Source organism: Sceloporus occidentalis, unplaced genomic scaffold, assembly GCF_023333645.1.
Source record: "Sceloporus occidentalis isolate IW3139 unplaced genomic scaffold, rSceOcc1.0.p SCAF_40, whole genome shotgun sequence".
In the NCBI taxonomy this organism is placed as follows: Eukaryota; Metazoa; Chordata; class Lepidosauria; order Squamata; family Phrynosomatidae; genus Sceloporus; species Sceloporus occidentalis.
This window is the reverse complement of record NW_028317020.1, coordinates 2,705,324-2,728,984: the sequence shown is the minus strand read 5'-3', so window position 1 is coordinate 2,728,984 and position 23,661 is coordinate 2,705,324. Positions and strand designations below refer to the sequence as shown.

General features: G+C 37.4%; 1 protein-coding gene across 1 annotated transcript in view; it reads right to left on the bottom strand.

The window, feature by feature from the left end:
• The window catches only part of LOC149290215 (unconventional myosin-XVIIIb-like), a 219,670-nt gene that overhangs the window by 90,147 nt on the left and 105,862 nt on the right, over window positions 1–23,661 (bottom strand). The window contains exons 26-33 of the mRNA XM_089489442.1: window positions 18,825–18,944; window positions 18,333–18,441; window positions 17,619–17,743; window positions 12,587–12,741; window positions 10,439–10,562; window positions 4,916–5,116; window positions 3,983–4,093; window positions 2,041–2,145 (exon numbers count right to left, since the gene is read on the bottom strand). Of these exons, the coding sequence (XP_089345568.1) occupies window positions 2,041–2,145; window positions 3,983–4,093; window positions 4,916–5,116; window positions 10,439–10,562; window positions 12,587–12,741; window positions 17,619–17,743; window positions 18,333–18,441; window positions 18,825–18,944 (1,050 nt within the window). The remainder of the gene's footprint in view (window positions 1–2,040; window positions 2,146–3,982; window positions 4,094–4,915; window positions 5,117–10,438; window positions 10,563–12,586; window positions 12,742–17,618; window positions 17,744–18,332; window positions 18,442–18,824; window positions 18,945–23,661) is intronic.

Sequence of the window (23,661 nt, the reverse complement as noted above, 5' to 3'; positions counted from 1 at the left end):
TATTATTTTTTTATATGGATAAAATTGGAGGAATGGAACATTCCTGGAAATCATAACTAGTTCATTAAAGCCAGTTGAAAAGCTATGAAGATGTGGACTAATTGTCCTCAGTTCTCCCACTGATGCATAATGCTTTGCTGTAATACTAATTAGCCTGTAGTGTTCTCTGACTTGGAGAGCAAATAGTACGAAGCTCAGTCTGTTGTTGAATCGGTGCTTCATACACGATGGAAAGTATGGCCGTGCCTTTAACCTCTGCTGTTTTAAAGTTTGCAGTCTATGTAACAGGCATATCAAGCAGGGCTCTTTGGGAAAGTGTGGAGAAATGTGTACATTGATTGAGATCAGGAGACAGGAGGAGCATAGGAACATGCATTTAAGGTGACAGCGGAAAAAGAGCAGTTTTGCTTTGGTTGACTGGATGGGGATTTGTTACACCTTGTATTGATCTACAGTCAGGCTGTCAGGTTGGCAAAATTGAACTGAGGGGGATTGATGATGAGATGACAGAATATATGTACTGTATAAACCAGGTAGGCAAGGCAATTAAGTAATGGTATCAGTCAACAGAGCAAAAAAAAAATCTCTAAGGGAATAATTGTCCTTTGCTGTGCGTCAAGCATCTAGACATAGACAGCTGATTCATCCTGCACTACCACAATTATTTAATTTCTGTAGTCAAAATGCATTTACAGCTTCACCTTTTCTCAAGGGTCACTGTAGCATTATAACAATTATACCTTGCGGTGAGGTTTTGTAAATATTTAACATTTTGAATGCTCAGAAGGAGAAGGTACTTATAGTTAGTACTTTGTAGTTATATACAAATAAAATCACACAGGATCTGTGCAAAAGCTGCTGTATGACGTATGATGTTTTTGTCAAGAGCAGCAGTTAGTGGGCATACCTGAAAATATGGCCTTCCGAAAAAGGTTTTTAACAATCTCATGCTCTCCAGAATGTCAGGTGTCCAAATCAGGACAACTTTGTTGGGGTGTGTGGCTAGAGATGAGGAAGGGCAGATCGGTGGCAAAAGTGGTCAGGGTAATGGCCACCCACCAACATTACGTGAAGATCTAGAGGCATTAGTAGCAGAGGTGTTGCCACTTTACAGATCCCTGGTCAAGATGCACCTAGGGTACTGTATGAAGACCCAATCTCCAGTAGGATATTGACATATTACCGAGAGGATCTCCCCAACTTGCCCATGAACCTTGTTGCCTGCAAGTTGTAAAAGTATGGAACTTATTACTTTATATATTCTACACAGTATGTGACATTAGGACATCCTCTTATCTATTTTCAAAAGTGAAACACTCATGTGATTCCCAGCTAACGGAAAATCCTGTAACAGCCTGTGATATGTGGAATAATATGCCTGAATAATCGTGCAATACCATGGCTAAATGAAACAGTGGTGTTTTTGGTCAATATTTTATCTTAGGAGTGTGTTCAATCAACCTTGCTCCATTAAATAGTTAAAACTCTGAGCCGATACTGCTTTGAAGAAAACTATTTCTTAAGCTTTAATCAGAAGTAGGCCTTGTTAAGAAGAGATATATACACATTAATGATGACACTGTACATGACCTCTCTAAATTAACAAGAAGCATAAGAAATAATATGGGCTTATTAAGCAACTATTTATGCTTTGCTATCAGAGAACACAGCACAATTTCTGGAATCTGCGTACCCCAATGATAGCTTTTAACAAACACAGAGCTTGCCTAGTGGTTTGAATTATCTACCTAACAAAAAGAGTGATTAGTCTTATCAGTCATTAGTTTACTGTTGATATCCTAATTGCAGTCTTAAGCAAATGGAAATGTTTATTCTCCCACGTTTATGCATTTAAATATCAAGAAAGGGTAATGACATCTGGCTGTTCTTTTTATGGGCTTGTGAGTATGTGGATCGTTGTAAGCATCGTAGTATTTGTTTGTGAGGGCTGAAAGGATGCAATGAAAGGGTGCAACGGTGGTTTCTCACGGAGCACATTGAATGTCTTTTGGGGAACTTGGCACTGGTCTCTTACTCTACCTGCTCACACAGGGTTCCGATAAGTCCTTCCAAATCTTGTTTTTCATGAAGTACCATCTGTTTCTCTTCATATTCCTGTTCCAATTGCATTTCAAACTGTCGGAGCTAAAAATAGACATACATGTAAGATATGGGGGGGGGGGACTACTTATATAAGGCTTGATGATTCAGAACTTTGCTCAGTTTTCATACTAATTGACAGAGAAACCATAGATACAGAGAAACATAGCATCTGACAGCAGATAAAAGCCATCTGGTCCATCTGCTGTGCTTATTTTTCTGTAAGATCTCATACTTTACTTGATCCTTTGGTTTTGGCTTGTGTTCAGGGTGATCTTCGTACCTATTTCATGCATATTTAAATGCCCCTGTATTAACCTCCATCATTTCCACCGGAAGTTTATTCCAGGTGTCCACCTTCTCAGTGATACACTTTATTGGATTACATTTGTCATACATTTGATATAACTCTTTTTATTTATCAAGGGTTAAACCAACAACACTAGCCGTTCTTAAACCCCCCCCCCCAACTGAAGACGACACCAAAAGACCTGACAGAAGGGTTGTCAGCAGTTAAACTATGGAATAACATTGGGTGTATTGGATACACACTCCCACACATTTGCATGTGATTAATTAATGACCAGCTTCACAATAATTGCCTTTGCTTGGTTCTATTTGTACAACCAAGAAACAGATGGCTTGGCATTTGAAGCTCTCTAGGTTTGTTTTTTCTTGTACCGTAGCTATTTTTGCACTTTGGTTGCGTGGATCCTCACCTCTCATGATATAAATGCAACAGATTTATTAACCCCAAAGTTGTTGTTAATGTTGTATTCTATTAATGCATCATATTACTGACCCCTACAGGTTATAAAAATGTCAAGTGACGAATGAATAAAAAGGGAAGATTGCTTATCATCAAACAATCAATATCGTTAATTTGTATACAAAGTAATAATCAATAAAGCACAAGTCATTATTAGTTTCTAATAACATGTGCAAAGTAATAACATAATTAAGATATATGTATCCTAGATACTGCGTGTATAATTACCCTGTATCTTTAATGGTTTCTGATGTGGAGTGATTTTTTTGGCCTATGGTACTATTTGTTTCCTTACGCTATTCTTGAAACCCTTTGAGGAAGTGAATGATGTATCAGCAAGGGATGCAATATTACTTTACTTTGATACTGAGAAGTGTTAAAAATGGTACCAACAATAGAGTGTTAAGAACAAGTGAAACTCTGTCAAATACACATTGCTATGAAGTAAAAATGCCATTAATCTTTTGATATTGACTCTGTTCCATCACATACACTCATATACTCTCCTTCCTTCCTACCTTTCTAATGACACCTTCAGCGTCCCCTTTTCCTCTCCCATTCCCCTCTCAGCTGGTGGGTTTACCCCAAAACTCAGTTCTAGCACCTCCTCATCTCCCTTGACAAACTAATTTCATCCATTGGCTTTCAGTACCACCTGTATGACACGCTCTCCACTCATCTAATGATCTTCGTTTGTCCTCATGCACACCTACAAGACATCTGTCGGGCTGCTCTCGTCCTCTGGAATGCCCTTCCTTGGCTTAAGCCCTCAAGACCCACTTTTCTTAGGGACACCTGTTAATTGACGGGATAACTCCTTACCTCTAGCTCACCATCCTAGTCCCTCTCCTGCTGTCAGGCTGTGCTTAGATTGAGCAATATTATTATTATTTAACCAGTGTTTGCAATAAGATACATTTATGTGGTTGGTCCACTGTAAAAAATTGAGCAGGGCCCTCCTTACCGTTTGTTTCTGTAAAAACAAGTTATGCGCTACTATTTATGACCTGTTTGTCCACTGTACGAAATATGATGGTGCTATATAAATCAATAAATAGTAAAGAATATTATTACTAATAATAATTGTAGCTATGGAAATGGTCATTAGCATACCCGTCTTTGACATGATTGACGAATATCCTCTAATTCCTCTTCTTTATCTTCAAGTTCTTTTAGATGCATCTGCTTCATTCGCTCAATTTCCATCTCGAATCTAAGGCGCATCTGTTAATACGATATTAGGATAATGGTCATTGTACAGCCCTTTCTACATCAGCAGACAACATTAAGTTCTCCTGAGATGTGCAGGTAGATCAGTTAAAGTAATTCAGTTATTCTGATGGATGAACCTGTACAAATACATAGCCTTTGGACAGAAGCCCCGAGAATGGTGCATGGTACCACAATAATCTACGAAACCCCCCTCCATGATTTACAACTCATTTACCTGGAGATACTACAAACCACTAAGTAGTTTTCCCTTTGGGCAGCTGGTTAATCTAGTTCTAGTGACTGTAGTGACCTGCATATAAAACATGCCTTTCCCTGTTATAATTCCAGTCCTAGCAGTGACACTAATCTATTTTTTAATAGCATTTTGCAGCTGCATATACCACCAATCATATTATGACAGCAGAATTATTGACACAACATGAACGGTCATGTACTAAACACGTAGCACCAATCGTTCATGGATCACTACCTGCATAATTCTTATTCTGCATAGTATCTATAAAGTGAGTTCCAGATTATGGTTATTTCGGGGCAATATGGCACTAACATATGCTACATCAACCCTGCAGTACATGGGATGTATAAATTCACATCAATAAATTGCTTACACGTCTCACACAGTACAGGGTAGACTTGATGGTCAGAAACTTGTCAAATATACTACTACTTTTATTTGAATTACATGGAACACTTTTTTCAAATCAATATATTACATTTTTCTTAAGATTGTTAGTTAATGGGTGTTGTGTCCTTTATTATTTATCCTTCTATTTGTCAAGCAATGGTTTTTTTTCCGGTGTCTCACACAATTACCTGCTCAAGTTTCTGTATAGCATTTTCCTGCTCAGCCAATTGTTGATTTTGTTCGGATACACTGGATTCTAGGTCCCATACTTTCTTCTTCAGGCAAGACACGGAACCGCTATCCACCCCTCCAGAACAGGAAAGGTCTTGAATTTGCTTTCTTAGCACCTCCAACTGCTTTGTCAAATTGCTTGTTTCCAGCTCTTTTTGCTGTAGGAAAAAATAAGCAATTAAAAAGAAATACATACACTGTAAATAATGCAAAATTCAATTTGCACACCTGCTGCAAATTGGATGATGGTTTCTCGCCAAATGCACAGGAGTTCAACCCAAATCATCTGAAATATATTCAAACTATCACATGTAACAACAACTGCATATGAAACAGTAAGTTTTGCATCCAAATATATATTTTTTTGCTGTTAAAAATGTTTCCTCTAATTAGATTGCAGATGGATATTTATATTCCCCTTGTTTATGTCACTAAACTAAAAGAGATGAAAACCTAGTTATAAAAATACATTTTTATATATCCCATTATAAACTGGCTTATCATTTGGGCATGGTGAGTCTAGTACATAATAATGTAGAATCTAAGGATATGAATTATTAATAAGTTAATTCACTACAATAAAATAGTTTAGTTTCTCATATTTTATGTTTACCATTTATCATATTGCACAACACCACTGGTCCTGGCCATATTTATTATTTGGAGAGCAATCCGTTAAAACTATGGACTACCCAAGCCTATATTTTGTCCTAGTTTTTTTCTATTATGAGGCATTTTAAAGACACTATATCAATTCAATTTGTGAAGGGAGTAACTGTACCATTCAAAACAACCCATTTAAATTGTTGCAATGGTTACATTGGGGGGGGTAAAAAAACATTAACGTCATAATAATGTTCAAGAAACATTTAAGACGTGAAGATCATCCAAGCTCTTAGAGAATGAGAATAAATGGGAAATGGCTCTGACCATAGTTATTAGAATATTAAAATTGTTTGAGTACTGTGATATATTAAACAGGCCAGTGTTTTTTTTTTTAATGTTCGCAATGTTAATCTGAAGTACTTCTGTGATCTACTGAATTATGGTATATATATATATATATATATATTAGGTGGGAAAGACAAGGTGCTATTTCACTGTTATGTGCACATACAAATGTCTTTATATATGACCTAACATTCAGATTAATTGACTCTGGCTCCGCCAACAGTCGTATTTCTATAACAGAGCCGTTTGGAGACTTTTCATTGAACCCTTTACTATTTACCCAATACTAAATTTTGTTTACAGCTGACATGAATTTGATTGGTTAATAAACTCAGCAGAGAGCTGCAGCAGACACATTGATCGGGGGGGGGCAGGCTCTGCATGTTTTTATACCTGTCACTAGACAACTTGAACATTCTTCCAAGGTATAATTATACAGTACACGACTTTGGAAATGTGAGCTCCGTGATTTAGGAGACTTGGACTGATTTACAAAAAAGGCACCGTAACTAAAAAGGTCAACAGTAGCCTAGCTCAGTCAGTGCCTCATTTATTCTATTTAAAGACATTTCACGATTGTATTTAACATGTTTGGTTTCAAAGCCACAACAGTACTTATTTTTCCCTCTTCTCCTTCAGTCTGTACATTCCTTCATTCTGTCAAATAAGCAGGTGCTCTTTGCGTTTGCCAAACAATTATCGATGCTCCGTAAAAAAAAAAAAAAGTTTCTAATGATTTTTATTCCCGAATGGTATTGTTTTCCTGTTGTGTGCCAGCTTCCCTCAGGGAGGGTAGGAGTTGCGGTAAAGTTGCAAACTTCACTATGCATTATGAAGAAGTTTGGCTGATCCTGAATAATTTCATTTAAAATCTTTTAGATGAATTTCACAAAACCTCTCCACATAAACTATACCCCCATTCTTGCATAATAAGCTCACTCAATGTTATGCATTAGTCAATAAACCCCTCCGCGTCGCCCTCTCGCAAACATTTCCATCTCAACAAGACTCTTTACTTACTAGCGAGGGGTAACAGAGAGTTAGAGATAAACCTCATAACGAGAAAACATTTCTGAGAAACAAGCTGAAAAAAGGTACAATAGTAGAGGAAAACCTAAGATACTGTATCAATAATGGTTAGGAACAGTAGCAAAATTTTAGAAGCTATCATCACCACCATAGGCGAAATAAAGTATGAAGTTGGTTAGACAAGATATGTATGTTTCAAAGTTAACTCTGGTTTTATGAGATAGCTTCTTAGAGGAAAATAATCTTTTCATTTGCGTTGGAGGTCTGCATGGTATTATGTATTAAGAAGGATTATGTAACCTTATATTATGTTATAAGGACAGTAGGCTGCCATAATACAAGACAGCATCATTGTTCCTGATTGTCTCCAATTTAAGTTCATGTATAACATGGCATATGAATGTGTATGTATGTACTACTTAAAGTTGCATTATATATTGTATGTAGACGCAGACATTTTATTTAAAGTATTTCTTATTAATCTTCTGAGTTTTACTTGACTCCATCTTGACTCCAGTGCTAATCCCCACTCCTAGGGGAGAACAATCCAGCCATTTTCCATTGCATTTTATCTATAGAGCGCCAGAAGATTACGTAGACGTGTTTGGAAGTGGATGATTTCATTGCAGTGAAGGTCATGTGGATGATTTTATTGTAGTGAGGGTCATGTGGAAAATCAGTGGCCGGTGATCTCAAATGTGGGGAGAATAGATGGTTTCTTTTAGAATGCAGGTTTGGTGTATGGAAGGACAAACTGTATGCTTCTCTGGACACATGGGTTCTTAGTGATTGTTTTAAGTTAGAACAGGAAGGGGAAAGTCTGACAAAATAAGGTAATGAATTCCAGAGAGCTGGAACAGCACACATAAAATATTGGAGATGCAAATGTGAAGAAGTACATAGCATATTTATGTTTGTGTAGATGATGGACTCGGTTCTCCAGTTGAGTCTTAAACTCACCAGTGACCAAGCTTTTACATAGTAGGGTCACCTGGTCTACAACAGTTATAATTCCCTAAATTAAAAGTGGCCACCAAGGGGTTTATAAACTAAAGAGGGAGTTGGCAGGAGAGTTCTGGTTTTAACTCCTTTACATTTGCAAGTTTCTCTAGCTAGAAGGGTTGAGATGGCATGGCATAATGAGTAATCTCACTGTTTTAGAAGCTCGCTAAAGTTTGACCTTTGGGATGAATAGTGAAGCGAGTGGGTTAAAAGCAACCACTTAAGCCAATTCTTCCTTTAGTGAATAAACCCCTTTCTGCTGTCCATGGAGGCAGTAGCATATTTATCTTCAGCACTGGCCTCAGGCCATGCGCAGACCAGCCACCTCCCTTACAACTATCAGCTGGTTACAAGGGTGGCGCAGCCTTCATAGGATGCTGTTTGCAGGTACCATGTGTCTTTAACGTCTTAATAACTAAGGGGATTTTTTACACTTAAGGACTAAAGGGTCTTTGCTATATTTTAGGGGGGGCGCTGTTTACATTCAGAAATCACAATTTGTCGTCATTCAAACTCATTCAGTCTCTCACACTCTCATTCACCCTCTCTCGGAATGTGTCCCTACATCCACTGTTTCCATGTGTCTTTCTGCCGCACAGCTCCGCTTCTAATCTTGCATCTTCTTGTTCTTCTGTATTCTTCCTCTGCTCCGAAAATACTTTGTTCTTCGCTCACTTCCCCCTGGACAACGAGACAGGTGAACTTTCACTTCCGGGTACATCCTCTCCCCCGATTGGAGAAACAGGGAGAGGGTGTGCAAGGTGGGTCCGCTCGTTTGCCTCAAATAACCTCCTAGTAAAATGGTTAAAAAAATGGTGGAGCTTCCGGGCACATCATCTCCCCCGATCCTACAATCACTTCAAGGTTGTCCACAAAGAAGTGGACGAACAACAAAGGCTTTTTGGAGCAGTGGAAGACGACAGAAGATGAGAATCGGAGCTGCGCAGCATGGAGGCAGGGACACAAAAGCAGTCACAGAGAAGGTAGGGAAACTTTATAAGAGAGCATGAGACAGAGTGAATGACACTGTGAGTGAAATTATAATGAAAAGTCAGAGCTCTTTGCTTCATTTTAGTTTGTTTTGTTGGGGGTCCCTCCTCGTTTTGTGACTTGTGCGAAGTCTCACAGCCAGTGATTGTCGTGATTCAGAAACACCTCATATGCCATAGTATGTCATGTTTTTTTGGGCTTCGCATAAAATTGGATCATTTACATAGACTTTAAAAAAAATAAAATTGCTTATTGAGCCAAATTGCTCAATGTGGCCCCAGACCTGCGTATTCGAACTAGGCTAAAATACGCTGTTACATGCAGATTGTCACTAAGATCAATGATATTTGACTGCCTGAAAAGCCGATAAAACATTTTTGTGCATTTAACAATAATACTGTATACACTTCTTTTACTAAATCATATTCCAAAGAATGAAATAAAATCTATATACATGACCAACGCAGCCTTAGCACAGTAAGCTCCCATATGCTTTTCCTCCATTTAAGAATTAGAGGATTAATTTCAACACAAGCCGAGAAGTATTTCTGTACAATCTGAGAATAACCTCATGGGCTGAAAAATCTGTTATATATACAAAATATAGATGTGAATAAAAAGCCATTTCATTAACCACATGTGAAATTAGGGTTTGGTAAAAAAAAGCGGAATTGCAAATGCATTAAATAAAATTGGTAATTTATACTTATGCTTTAAGAATAGGGGAGAGGTGTCTGAACATTTAGTAATTTAACTAAGTGGTAGTGGATTCATTGATTTGTTTCCCAACAGACATGACAGAGTTTAACCTGTTAATTTGTAATATACCTAACACTCAACATGTTATTAGACTAAGGGTCATATCATCAAGGCAAAAGCTGAAGCTGTCATGGGTCAAAGTTGGCCATCATATTGTGTAATATGTAGGGCAAGAAAATAATTTATCTGAATGCAACTCAATGTTTTAAGAATAATCTCCTGTATTTAGTTATGTACCAACTTGTAGCTCTTTGGAAGACATTTATACGCAATATTTCAAACCTTTTTAGGACATGATGTTCATCCTTTACTTTTACATACAGTCACCAGTTCACTGGCATGCCAATGGGCCAATCTCTATCAAAGCACTATTTCTCCCAAAATACAGCACCTTTAGTATTATAGAACGTAACAATAGGACCCTATTGATATCTAATCGTTGGAAACTTCACTCTGAACAACATGTTTCCATTTTCAGATATCTGTGGCTTTTTAATAATATAACTTTAAAAAACAAATCATACAAGTATACTGATGAACACTGCATTTAATGCAAATTGATGTGGTTTATAAAAATAAAGACTTTGAAAATGTAGCATTCATTTGAATGGGCATGGGGTTTTTGTGAACCTGAATATATCATAGGGATTATGTAGCTGAGGTTTATATCAAATGGACATTATAAATGGATATTACAATATTGTGCTTATGTTTCTTTGACCTACTTGAAATTTTTCCAGTGATCTCACCTGTAAATTTTGCCGGAGTTTACCTAATTCCCAGAGGCAGGATGTATTTTCCTGTGTCACCTTCTCACGCAAGCTCTTCTCAAAAGCTGCTTCTCCGATCGCCTGAGCTAACTGCATATCGAACCTGCACAAGAAAGCATTCAATTACCTAATTTTCTCCTGGAGGGCTAGAATGGGATCAGCGCTTCAGACAAATGTTACAGAAAGATTAGATGTGCAGAAATTAAAGTAGCAAGCTAAAGCAATATCATTAACTTGGTAAGTTACTTTCCAAATGTTTGGAGGGTGACATTTCACTTCTGTCACTATAAAGCATGATAAAATATCCCTAGTTGGCAAAATGCTTAAATCATGAATCATACATTGCTGTGAAAAGTGACAAAATCATGGAAATTAGTCATTTCTATTCAAAAGAACAGTGCTCACATTTAATCCTGCAGAACCTCCCTAAAGCAATGTTACGAATACCTAACACTGTTGCAGTTATCTCTACCAACCTTTACCTGGAAATATGAGACATAATATAAAATAAAACAATTTAATTTTTAAAGCAGACTTTCTTTATTCAGCCGTTGCTCTTTCTTGTGTCCCTCCTGACACAATCAATTTTAGAAACAAGGGACCAGGGACTATATCAGGATATAACAGAAATTCACAATATTAGAAGGTTTACCGGAACGTGGTTTAGAGTGAATTGTCTGAATATAGAGTTCTGACTAAGGGTATCTATCATTAAGAAATTCTACGTGCACTTTAAAAAGAAACATTTTTGATGGCATCATGGCAGTCAAATTCCTTTCAAATGCATTGATCACATTTTTTTATGTATTTATTTTAACTTTGCATGTTTAACGAATAAGCATTAAGGTAGAGACAATAGACAGTCAATGCACTGGTAAAAAGAGTGAGTATCTGTATCAACCTGAAAAGTTATAATTTTGAAATGACCATATAGTTCATTGTACCTTGATGTAAACTGCATATTGATCAATCCTGTCATATTGAAAATCATTTATTGGTCCACCATTTAAATGGTTATAAGGTACAGTATATTATATTTTAACATTAAGTACATCTGAAAAGAGAATAGCATGCAAGGAGGGACACATTAGGCTGACTGCTTAATTGCTGTAGTTATGGTACATTCTGTTATATACTCCTATGGCTAATTAGTAGCTTTAACATATTAAAATTCCCGCAATTCTTTTCATGCTCTTCATAAGTATTCATTCTTTAATGACATTGACATATGGACCTTGACATCAAAAAAGAAAGATTAGGTCTCCTGGTAACTTCTTATGCTGGCTGACTATCTTAAAACTTAACGTGGCTGGATTGGCCATTGGTCACATTTTCTAGTCTATGTTTAAGTGCCTGGGGCTCGAAATGTGCCAGGCAGTATTTTCATATCTTTGGTGGCCGAATTTTTTTTTTAATTATTGTTATAATACAAATTGTTCAAGTGTGAAGCCATGGAAACACTGCTGATCTGGTTATTAAGCAGAAGTGGTGAATCAATAAGCGCTGAGTGCCAGTAGGTAACTTTCATCGGGCTGGTGTCCCATGGTGCTTCTCATGTACTTATTGCCGCTTGAGCAGCTGTCTCCGTCCTTTAGATTATAGCCACCTGCTATTGTTTTATATAGCGCCATCAAATTCCGTAGAAACAATTCAGAAACAACAGGTGAGGAGGGCCCTGCTCAAAGGAGCTTACAATCTAGAGAAGTTGCCACACACTGCAACAGTGTAAGAGTATAGCATGCGGTAGACCATATCGAGCCGGAGGATGCATGCATGTCATTTATCAGCCACTAGCCTTAACATGCCAGGTCCAATGTTTCACTATCCATCCTTTCTAGGACCAGTACAGCAATACAAGTTTTCTTGTAGAGGCTCCAACAAAATCCGTACTAATTGGGTGTGTCCTACTCCATACACTGCAGTTCTTATTTACTAAGAATGCCTCAATAATACAGAGCTATGGTGCTGAGCTCTCTGGCTCTAAGCGCACTCCTCTCTACAGCTCACATAGCACTCTGGCTGCGCCTGCAATATAATACCTAAATACACGATACATGCGCTATTAGTAAAGGGCAGCAGAAGCACCAGGCACATTTCTGAAAGGTTTATCTATGCCATGCCCCTTACTTCCTCTGTCTTTTCTCCAGTTCGTGGTTTCGGATCTGCTGGTTTTCCATTAGTACCCTGGTGTCCTCCAGGTCAGAGGTCACATGTTTGCACTTTCTCGTTGCCTGTTGAGCAGTCCGCCTGGCATTTTCATACGCACCTTGCAAATCACTGATCTGTGGAGGCAAGACATAGTAGGAAAATGTCACCTGCAATTTTAGGCCACAATTTATGCTCTGTAGCACACATTTTTACAGGCTGAATTGCTTTTTAATGGACAGATAACCCCAAAGCAACTGTACTATTCTTTTTCTTTAGCTTTATTGCCATCTGTGATGGAAACAAGCACAAGAAAACCTCCTTTATAAATCAGTCACCAGCCAAGGCAATGATTATGGAAATAACTGGATTTTATGCATTCAAAAACCACTGCCAGGTTCCAATAGGATATTGTCATCGCAATCTATAAATCTTAGAAAGAGCTCATGCATTTGATTCTGTATATGCGTTATTCTGTTTTGCATAAAACCATTTGATGAGCATTAAACAGTGAGCTATCTATAGAAAAAAAAGACAAATGGAAAAGGCACACTGCAATAATGACTTACAATATAATACAGAATCACAATGGTTGTTAAATAATTGAATTTATCATTCCAAAATGTAATCTTATTTCAATTATCGAACATACTGTTTTGATAGAAATTCGTTTTTTAACCCACTGAGCAACAGCTTAGAAAATGACATATAATATTAATGGACTATAATTCTCTATCATTCAAAGGGTTAACACCACACTGAAAATGAGGCTTTTAAATCCTAGCTGATATGCAACATGTAGTCTTCCAGTTCTTTATACCAAGTTCTTTACAGACTCCTTCAACTTTATGACAAACTAAAATTCCTCTAAAGTTCAGTTGATTTCTGTTCTCCTTCAGATGCTGCTAAAATGGAACTGTAAGTTTATTCAGAAATACTGCTTCTATGGCCTAAACTGGAACAGCCTTTCAGCAGAAGTGGTAAATGTTAGTACAGTGAGGGAATTTAAACATGCATGGAATAGAATAAGACAAGATCAAGGACCATGTGTAGGCAAGGTATCCGTTCACAGAGACTGGTATCCATCACCACCATTTATGGTGTCCATCACTGTGCTTTGCCCCTCAATTTGTGTGAACATGTTTGGTGAACATGTGAAAGTGTGTGTGTTTGGTTTGAAAGCTTTTGTGTGAAGGAACGTTTATATGTAAGGACAAGTGTGTCTGTGTTAGGACAAGTAAGTGTGTGTATGTTAGGGCTAGTGCATGCTAGAATATTTGGTTGTAAGGCCAAGTATGAATGTGTATGGTGTGTATGTGTATGAGCAAATATAAGGGCAAGAGTATAGACTGTATGTGTATCTTTACAGTCTAAACATTACTATTTCTGTATTGAGCATTTGTATAGAGAATAGAAAGATTAATTTGAACACATTTTAATCCAGGAAAGCTATTTAAAATTATTTTAAGTTTTAAAAAAAATTATAGTGTCCTTCACTGAATCCAGTAACTTAAAAAATGTCTGCCATGAGCAATGTTTGTGGTTATTCCTGTGAAGGACCATTAAGGTTTGAGGCTTTTATAGCAGTCAAAGAACAGGAAAATAACGACAGACTAGATGGCCCTAATGGTTCTTCTCTGCTGTCAATTTGCAGTTTCTAAAATGACTACAAATGCTTTGCGATTGAGGGCTGACATCTTTTGGAAGCAGGGATAGCAGTAAAGCTCCTGCTGCTTGCCATACCTGGGTGAAGCGCCGCTTCCCCCGAGGCAGTACAGGGAAACTCTGTGTCCCAGGAGAGGTGTTGTCGCACACCCGGCTCCTCTCCCGCTTCCCCATTAACAACCTCATGTGTCCCACGACGTCAGCGGGACCACCCACAATATCAGTAGGACTGCCGACCAATGTAAGTCTCCAGATAGCCAGAGCCAGAAAGTTCCCAGGTATGGTGCCTTCCCTTCCTTGGACTTACACGTACTCAATAACATACACATATCAAGTTGCCTTGCATGGAGTCTTCAGCCCCGCTTGAACCTAGTGTCATGTTACATAACCCCTTTAACTCCCAGAGTGGGCCAAAACAATTTAGACTGTACTGGAAGCTTCCATAAGCGCTATGGTGACATGGGAAAAGTAAAACGTGCATATGCATATTAAAGCACTCTCTAAGTAGTGTTTGGTGAGGGACAATAGATCGTCCAGGGGCAAACTAATGCGAAGGAAAGGATGCAGGGAAAGGAACAGTAAGAAAGACTATGTTTACTGATGAGACGTTAAGATGGAAATATGCATGGTGGAAAAGCTATGCTAATTTGAAATAAAATAGAGCTACGAGTGTATGAACATTCGGGGTCACCCGGTTCGTCCGTCTGGTGAAAATGAAAAACTACAGTCATTATGAAGTTGCATTAAATAAGCAAAATGTTGAGTTAATGAGGCCTGTAATTAGACAATGAGCATTTGAAATCAAAAGGGATGCTTTCTTTCACACCATGTATGAAAAAAAAGTTGCATTTTAATTATACTTTAATGCCCAGAGATCAGTCTTTTTTTTACATTGGGGGAACTGACCTCACTTAAAGGTTTTATTGCTAGAGTTTGAAGTTTGCAGTTCTCTAGGTAACAATTAAAATGAAGTTATAATGGTCTTGGCAATGGATTCCAGGCTCCTAATAAGTAAATCTGCTTTTTTTTTTTTATTTGAAGGATATGGCATTTGGCATTAAATATTTAAAAGGTTTGTTGTTGAACTGTAAACAATTAAACAGTACCCCGGTTACAATCTGCTACTGTTAAGAGTCAAACTAAATAAGCTATTAAGCCCTTTACACTTATCTTCAAACAACAGATTAGTAACATTTGCAGTATATTGTTCTCTTTCCTTGACAGCATCATCATCAGGTATGGGATTTGGCTATCAGGGCCCTTATTGAGGTATGGCTGCTCGTGTTTTAATTAGTTTATATTTTATTTCATTTATACACAGGCACAATATACAAGGGTAATTACTGTGTAATTGTAAAATCATCTAATGGCTTCAGTGCACTGAATTTAAATCATATGACTGAATAAAGGTGATGGGTCGCTCCAGAGGTTACTATTAAAGCGGAATAAGCAACTGCCTATGGCACACAGTGATTTATCCGACCCCCATGACAGGATGCTGGAGAGGGACCTTTGCAAGTACGACTTTCTTTAGTATAATTTGTTTTTAAACAAATAATTTAACATATGTGACGCGTTCCTGAATTTATCTCCCTTCAATGTTTCTCACAAAAAAAATATTTTATATTTTAATAGTTATTGATTTATATAGAGCCACCATATTCTACAGCCTTGTATGATATTTAGCAACAAAGATTTTTTTCTCTCCACCTAACACTAAGTGCTCTACAATCCACCCCTAAACTATCCACCTACCAAGCCCACCAAACCCATATCCCTAGTTCCACTATAATATATATATATATATACAAATAGTAAGACAACCCCAAATTCACCCACTAAACTACTACAAAAAGCACACACATGCACAAATAGGCTCAACTATAAACTAGCTAAACTGAGTAATCAAAGGGTTCATTTTAGGAAAGAGAAGCTTTTGTTCAATATATAAATTTCTTTTGTAACATTTTAACAACTGCTGTCTCTGTGGTTTACCATCAGCCTGAGGACAGGAGACAATCAGACATAAAAATCCAGCTTATATTTATAGGAAACGGCTGTGATTTTTTTTTTAGTTATTACTAAGTTTTAAACGAAATCCTTAACAGGAGGCTTCTTTTTGTGTCAGACGTAGACACTAGACGGTTACTCTTTTTCTCTCTAAGGGACTCAATTTGGTAACCTTTAATAAAACTGTCAACGGTGTGTTTTGGTTTGGCTATAGCCACGGTTTCAACTCATCTGAAGCCATGTTCAGATTCCCTATAGGGCATGTACAGTATTCTAGCCATTCTTTTACGGGCATGACAAGGAAAAAGAAGTGGATATTGCCTTTCGATTTTTCACTTGTACACATTACGCCAATAACCCATAATCTGTCATCACAGGTGCTGTTAATGTTCAGACATTCTATCTGCTGCTTTTCAACCCGGTTTACAAGATTATAGACCTCTTGATTTCTTCTTCTTTCAGATGCCTTTGTGTTTTTAATGCCTATGACCTTTTGTTTGGGTATTGTGCCAGCTGGGATGCACATGACGTCCCATAAAGTTGTATTTTTTTATGTTTGCAGGCTGTACTGGATAGCATAGTCGTATTAGAAATGAAGTAAAAACATTAATGAGCTCAAGCCTAAGGAGACAGTAAACTCTACTGGTCTATGAGACCTTACAGAACATTTGCTACTCACTATCTCCGCAACCGCTTCTGTGTCAGTCGTGGGTGTTTTATCTTCCGGAAGAAATTTAAATGAGAAACATGATGTGTGCAAAAACACATACTGAGAATTCTGCATAAAGACACGATTAATGGCATCATATTTTATTGGGTTCAATCTGCATTAATAAGGACATACGTCCATGCCAAGTCTGACAACGCTGTTTTGCATGAAATCTTTGAAATCATGAAGTGCGTTAGAAATATCCAGAAAGAAAAATTGGATCCTGCAGGTTTTAGGATATTTTGTTGTTTGGATCATACTGAGATGGTGTTGGCTGGTACTTTATTATATACTAGTAACATTATAGTCAGTTTTTCAATCAGCGCTCACATTGAACTGCAAAACGCTCTATACAAGACACCACTTTATCTATGTATTCTCGGACTGCATGATGAACATTAAAAAATGTATCAGAGGCACATCACAAACTTGCCAGGATCTCACAGGGTGCGAATAGCAAAGAACATGAATAGCAAAGAGCATAAAATGGGCTTCAGTTGCCTCTCCATCATGGTACATCTGCAGCATTGTACATCTGTCTATATAATTATATATGAAGTATAATTTCAGAAACAAAGGTTCATTTAGAGATTTTTTAAAAGATGGCTTTTGTTCTAGATCCATGCTTACCTTCTCCTCCAGTTCCTTTCTGTAGGTTTTCTCAGACTCCAGTCTTTCTTCAAATTGTGTCAGTCTTTTTCTCAAAAAATCGATTTCTGTTTGGGCGCAGTCGAAACGTATCTGCCACTCATCTGCTGCAAAACGTACGGAATCATACAACATTTAGACGATTCATTCAATCCATTATATTTCAGCTTGCCAGTAAAATTTTTACCAAATTTACTTTCTCAGTGAGCTACTTTCTCAATGACCTACTCAATGACACTATTTAGTGAACAAACTCTACATACTGTATATAATGTATTGGCTTGAACTATTTACAGAGCAAAAGTCGCACCTTGTTGACCCATTTCATGTTAAAATTAGATACTGTAGAAGGCAGAACTGCAGGTTAAATTAATGTATATGATAGTACAAACTACCTTCTCATAAATGCATTGTTTAGGGGGTTGCCTAGAACCGTGGATTGTCTGAATTAGCTGCAAATATTTGTTTTCACATAAGGGACATTGTGTATGGTTTAACCTGCCTTATATTGTAACATGAGTACAGCAATTACAGTATATATATATATACAGTATAATTACAGTATTTGACAAGCATGCATTATACGTGTTTAAAATTACTTCCACAAAATGTATACAAAAAATGATTGTAATAGCAGTAAATGTCAGTGTGCTAGATCTCAGACTAGTTTAGTGGACTTATGTGATATTTCTTTACCTCCTCCCGAAATGCCCGTGTTTAGTTCTCGGAGCTGGATTTGCTGCTGAGCTTCTTCTAGCTGCTTTGAAACAGTCTCCAGGTTTTTCTGAATGAGCTCATACTTGCCCTAATGAACAAGAGAGTTTTTCCTTAATCAAGACAATATAGGTTTCTGGCAGAAAAAGATAATAGATAGATACAACAGTTCTATAATGTTTAGCAATCCCATAGCGGCTTTTGGTTTATGGATTGTTTAGTTTCTTTAATTATACTTTGGTCTTGATCTATTAGCAATGGGGCTCTAATGCGTCTTACAGTTTGTAACTATTAACTTACTTTTACTTACTTTTATTGCCGTTCGTTGCTCAGTTTATCAACAGTCTTTTTCATGAAATATTTTATATATCAAAACTGCATACAAAGCCCTGCTACAAGATTACATGAAAGAGCAAAAGTGTTTCCTAACTACCTTTCACTTAAAGTTACTTATTAGCCATGTTTGGCACTTACCTGCATCTCCTTAATCTCTCGTGATAGCTTTAGCCTTTCAGCTCGTTCTGCTTCTAAAACTTGGCACGCCACTTCCCCTTTAAATCGTTCGTCGGACAGTTCAGTGGTTAAATCGGTAATCTGTAAAAGAAATGCAAAAAAAATGGTACAGTCCTAAAACAGGCATTTCTGGCAGGTAACTTTGGGCCATCAAACAGTGCTGTATAGACTTCCCTGCTTGACCACTGATGCACCATGTGCAATAATGTGGATATAATGGTTTTACCCACACAAACTTAAACATTGTGATGTGTTTTAGGTAATAAAATACCAAAATGCCAATTATGACCCTGCTTAAATTAACACTGGATATATTAATAGATATTAGGGGGAAAAAGAAGTAAAGGGATGATATTTATTTTTGCAAATGTTTTAATCTCATGAAAACATATATACACAATATGGGATAACAAAACATTTACAAGGAACATGTATAAATCTGTGTCAAGAGAACAGGACCCTCAAGCACCTACCTTTGAGTGCTACCAACAATGATCTGGAGACAAATATATACTAAATGTTTGACTAAATTGTTCTATATAGAGAGAAATTAATAAATACTATGTATGGTTAAGGTGAATCTTTTGAATTCTCCAGCTATTGCATAGAAAATTCAAACATATCAGATGAATAAAGAACAAAAAAAATCAATGTGTCAGAGAAGGTCTAAGGTTTAACAGGAGTTTGGAAAATGGTCAAGTGCTCTTAATCTGCTGTCAGATTTTGATTTTTATTCTAAATGTTCATGTTCAAAGAGGACAAGAACATATATTCTAGAGCCTTGACTCATACATCATCTGACATTAAAATCTATGCTTGGATTTCCTTGACTTTAACCGTTTGGGTTAAAGGGAAATGAGCAAAATTATCCAACTAGTTAAATAGTCATTTCTTGTTAAAAAGAATTTGTCGTTCTTAGATGACATCATTTTCAAGGAAGCTTAGTTGACTAAATCCTTAAGTAGCAAACAGCTATATAATGCAGTAAATGTAAGACACAGAGTGTGCAGTATAGAAAATACAAAATATATGAATATGTGGCTAAATATTTCTGTTTTGCTTTTTAGGAGACCTTTTTATTATTTTATTACACGAACTGCTCCCAGCCCACCATCAGAGGAACAGTAACTTATCAGTGCATTAGGACTCTTGCTTCTCAAGAACTTAATAAGTAAACAATACAAAATATTTTTCCTTTAACTAGGAACATTGCTTGTTCTTGCCTGAATTAGAGTTATATTCTCCCCCCCCCCCTTTTTGTTCTATTGTTGCTTTTTCCACCCACTGGCATGCAGGAAATAATAGAAATTTATTACCAAATTCAAAATTTTCATGAATGGTTTTCTGCTGTCTTTTAAGTAGTGTAACCAATGTGAAAGCAACAAAGGAAAATGTAGCATTATAATTGTTATTTGGCATTTACTTTGTTTATTATTTGAAATACCATACTTTGTTTTCATTAATAATCCAATGATGTGATGTCCCAAAGCTTGCAAAAAAACCCACCATGGCTTCTAAAAGCCAGCCGTTAATGGTTAATGAGGATTTATATAGAGGCGAGAAAAAGAGTTCTTTAGTTAAATAGAGTAATTCGGAAAAAAAAGCCTTCTTAACACCTTGTAAAGTCGGCATTACAAATTATGCACATTTTGTTGTTAAGAATATACTGTGAAATCATTTAGTGAAGTGCTACTTAAATAAGACATATCCTATCACACAAGTAATGTGGCTGATAATGTGTGTTTACTACATCAGAGGATCTTTGTTCTCAGTATTAATGATAAGTAGCAGACTAGCTGTAAGAAAAACTTTTAATATAAAAAGTAACTATGATCACATGTTTTAAGGCTGACAATATAACTTGAGATAAATATATTGTATGGAATATAAAGTATGAATGAGTCAATGTTTAAACTTTTTTCATTACAAAAATTAACTACAAAAATGAATATATTGGTTACTGTTTGTCTTTTGGCATAAATGTGTGAATGCTACAACTAAACCACTTTTTAGAAAAATATCTATACCTATTCTGGACTCAACTGTATATTAACCAAACAATTAAACACTCATATCGTTCATCACAATGTTCAATTACTATATTATTATTATTGATTTACATAGCACCATCATATTCTGCAGTGCTGTACAACACACAAACAAGGCATAACAAGTAGTAGGTCACATAACAATTTGGACCTCTCTCTACCGAAGAACAGCAGAGTAACTACTCATTAATGGAAGCTGAAATGGTCACTAATTATGTGTGGATAATTGTGACCCCTTTATCTCCTCCTCAAAATAGCTTATGGATTATTATGAAGGTGATTCTGATGTATTTCTAATCAACATGGTTTTCTGCTCTACCTAAACAACCAACCGAAAAATGAATTCATTATAATAACAAAACATAATTTCAACAAAATTAAACATTCATTCTGGTCAAGCACTTTTACTTTTCTCTGTATTAGAAATCACACAACTTCAATTGATACTAAACCTTATTTTCCATTCTAATTGTAATAGAATCATAAGATTAGGTGATGATCTTCAAGTTCTATGAGCTGAAAAATTGACCAATGAGCTTGAATAACTGCAGAAGGGTTTCAGGATTTCCATAATAAACTCGCAGATCAGTTGGTATTTATTGAAATATTTGCAATTGTAAGACTAAACACTTTTATGTTTGGAAGATACTGAGCATTTTGCCTTGTACGGCTCCAACAGAGAAAACTAGGACAAACAGCGCTCTTCACATTTTTTTAACACACACCTCCTACACTCTATGCCAGTTGGCATAGCTGAGCCACCATAACTCATGTGCTTGTGAGTATACTCCTTACTATTATATGCTTGAAGAAAAATAAAGCTTACATTTTATACTGAGAGCTATTCTTCCATTATTTATATATCCAAAACGTCATGTGTAAATATGTAATTTAGTTATAAGAGATATTAAAACAATGCATTTAATATGCATGGCCCTATTAATATTTGGATTTTATTAATGAAGTACTGTAACAGACCAAATTAATATGTAACTGTTACTCACCTGTCCTCGGCTCCCACGTTGCCGCAACAGCCGCCGCGTAGGAGAGGTAGACCACCCTCCAATGCACACGCACCTCCGCAGCAGCCGCCACGAAGGAGAGGGAGACCCCCCCTCCAACGCACGGCCAGCTCCGCAGCAGCCGCCACGAAGGAGAGGGAGACCCCCCTCCAACGCACGGCCACCTCCGCAGCAGCCGCCACGGGGGAGAGGGAGACCCCCCTCCACCGCACAGCCACTTCCGCCGCCGTCCTCTGAAGTGCCGCACAGGAGTGGCAGACCTCCTGGTACACGGCGTCCTGCTTCAGCGCTCGCACGCCTTCTAGTGGTGAACTCCCGAACTGCAGGACTGTATGAAGGGAGATTACGCCACACTCATGATGGCCACGATTCCCGGACACCGGAAGTGACGTCATGACTGTTTGGCGGGAGATTCGAACGTCCCCTGCGGTTCCCTATTTAAACCTCCTCAGTTCAGCCAGACCTTGCCTTCTGATGGTTGTCTATGCCTTGTGCTAGTGCCCAGATAGCATTTTCATTAATGTTTTCCCGTGTTCTGACTTTGGCTCGCCTGACTACATTGATCTCCTGAATCCTGACCTCGGCTACGTTTATCAATTATCCTGCTCTCCGGAATCCTGACCTCGGCTTGTTTGAACTTGTTCTGTCCTGGAGTCCTACCTGACTACGCTGTCTCCTACTACTTGTACGTGACAGTAACACAGAGTCTTTTGTGACCTCGGAGCCATGACCTTTTGGTGCACAAGCACCATTTTAAAGGAAGATGCTTCCTGCATGTCTGTCATGCCTGGGCTTCATAAACCATTCTGGTGACATGCTCTGTGCTCAGATATAATTAATCCCCTGATATGCTATACATTGCTCCTGCGCGCCTGATAAATTTGTTTTTATATTTTGGCCCGCTTCCGGTTTTGTCTGTTTAGAGTTTGGTTCACCTTGACTAGAAGTGGGTTTGCTACAATTAATTTATTTTAAATAACATCATAGCATCAAGCTAGCTATAAATGCTCTTCTCATTAATTTCCCTTTGTATTTAAATTGTAGGTGAGTCTGACTTGCCAAGCCAAGCCTGGGGTCAAACTCACTTCCTGCTCAGCCCATGTCTCATGCAAACCAGCAAACCCACCGGGGGAGAACTGGTACAGCAGAGTGGCCCACCAGCCCCTTGCCCTCTTCCACTAACAGTAGCAGACACACTAACACACACTTAGTCCTGCACACTTACTGTAACACATACAAACATGTATGCACTCCCTTTCACACTAAAACATACTCATTCCATCATACACCACTCTATTAATTACATCTTTTATTGCAGGGTCACATAACATTGTCCACCTTCAACTTGGCAGCTGAAATGGAAGAAATCTAAGCAGAAGATGGATTCCCTTGAGTTTGTGAAAAATGTGGTATTGAACGAGAGCTTTACTCTTTACAACTTTACTGACCACTTAAGTTAACAAAAATATATATTTTTTTGCATTACATTTATTAGATTTTTCTCATTCACTGGGGAAAATTGTATTTTCTATTCACATTTTTGAACTGAAGTTGAGAGTGTGGGGGAACAAATAAATTATCATAAGATTAAAACAGGCAGATTTCACAAGTCATAAAGGCCCCTGTCCTTTTTCTATCACATTATTTGGTTAAAATGTAGTTGATGCAATTTACACTTCACCTTACAAATCATTGCTAAATATTTTGTAAAATTATTCTTCTGATCAC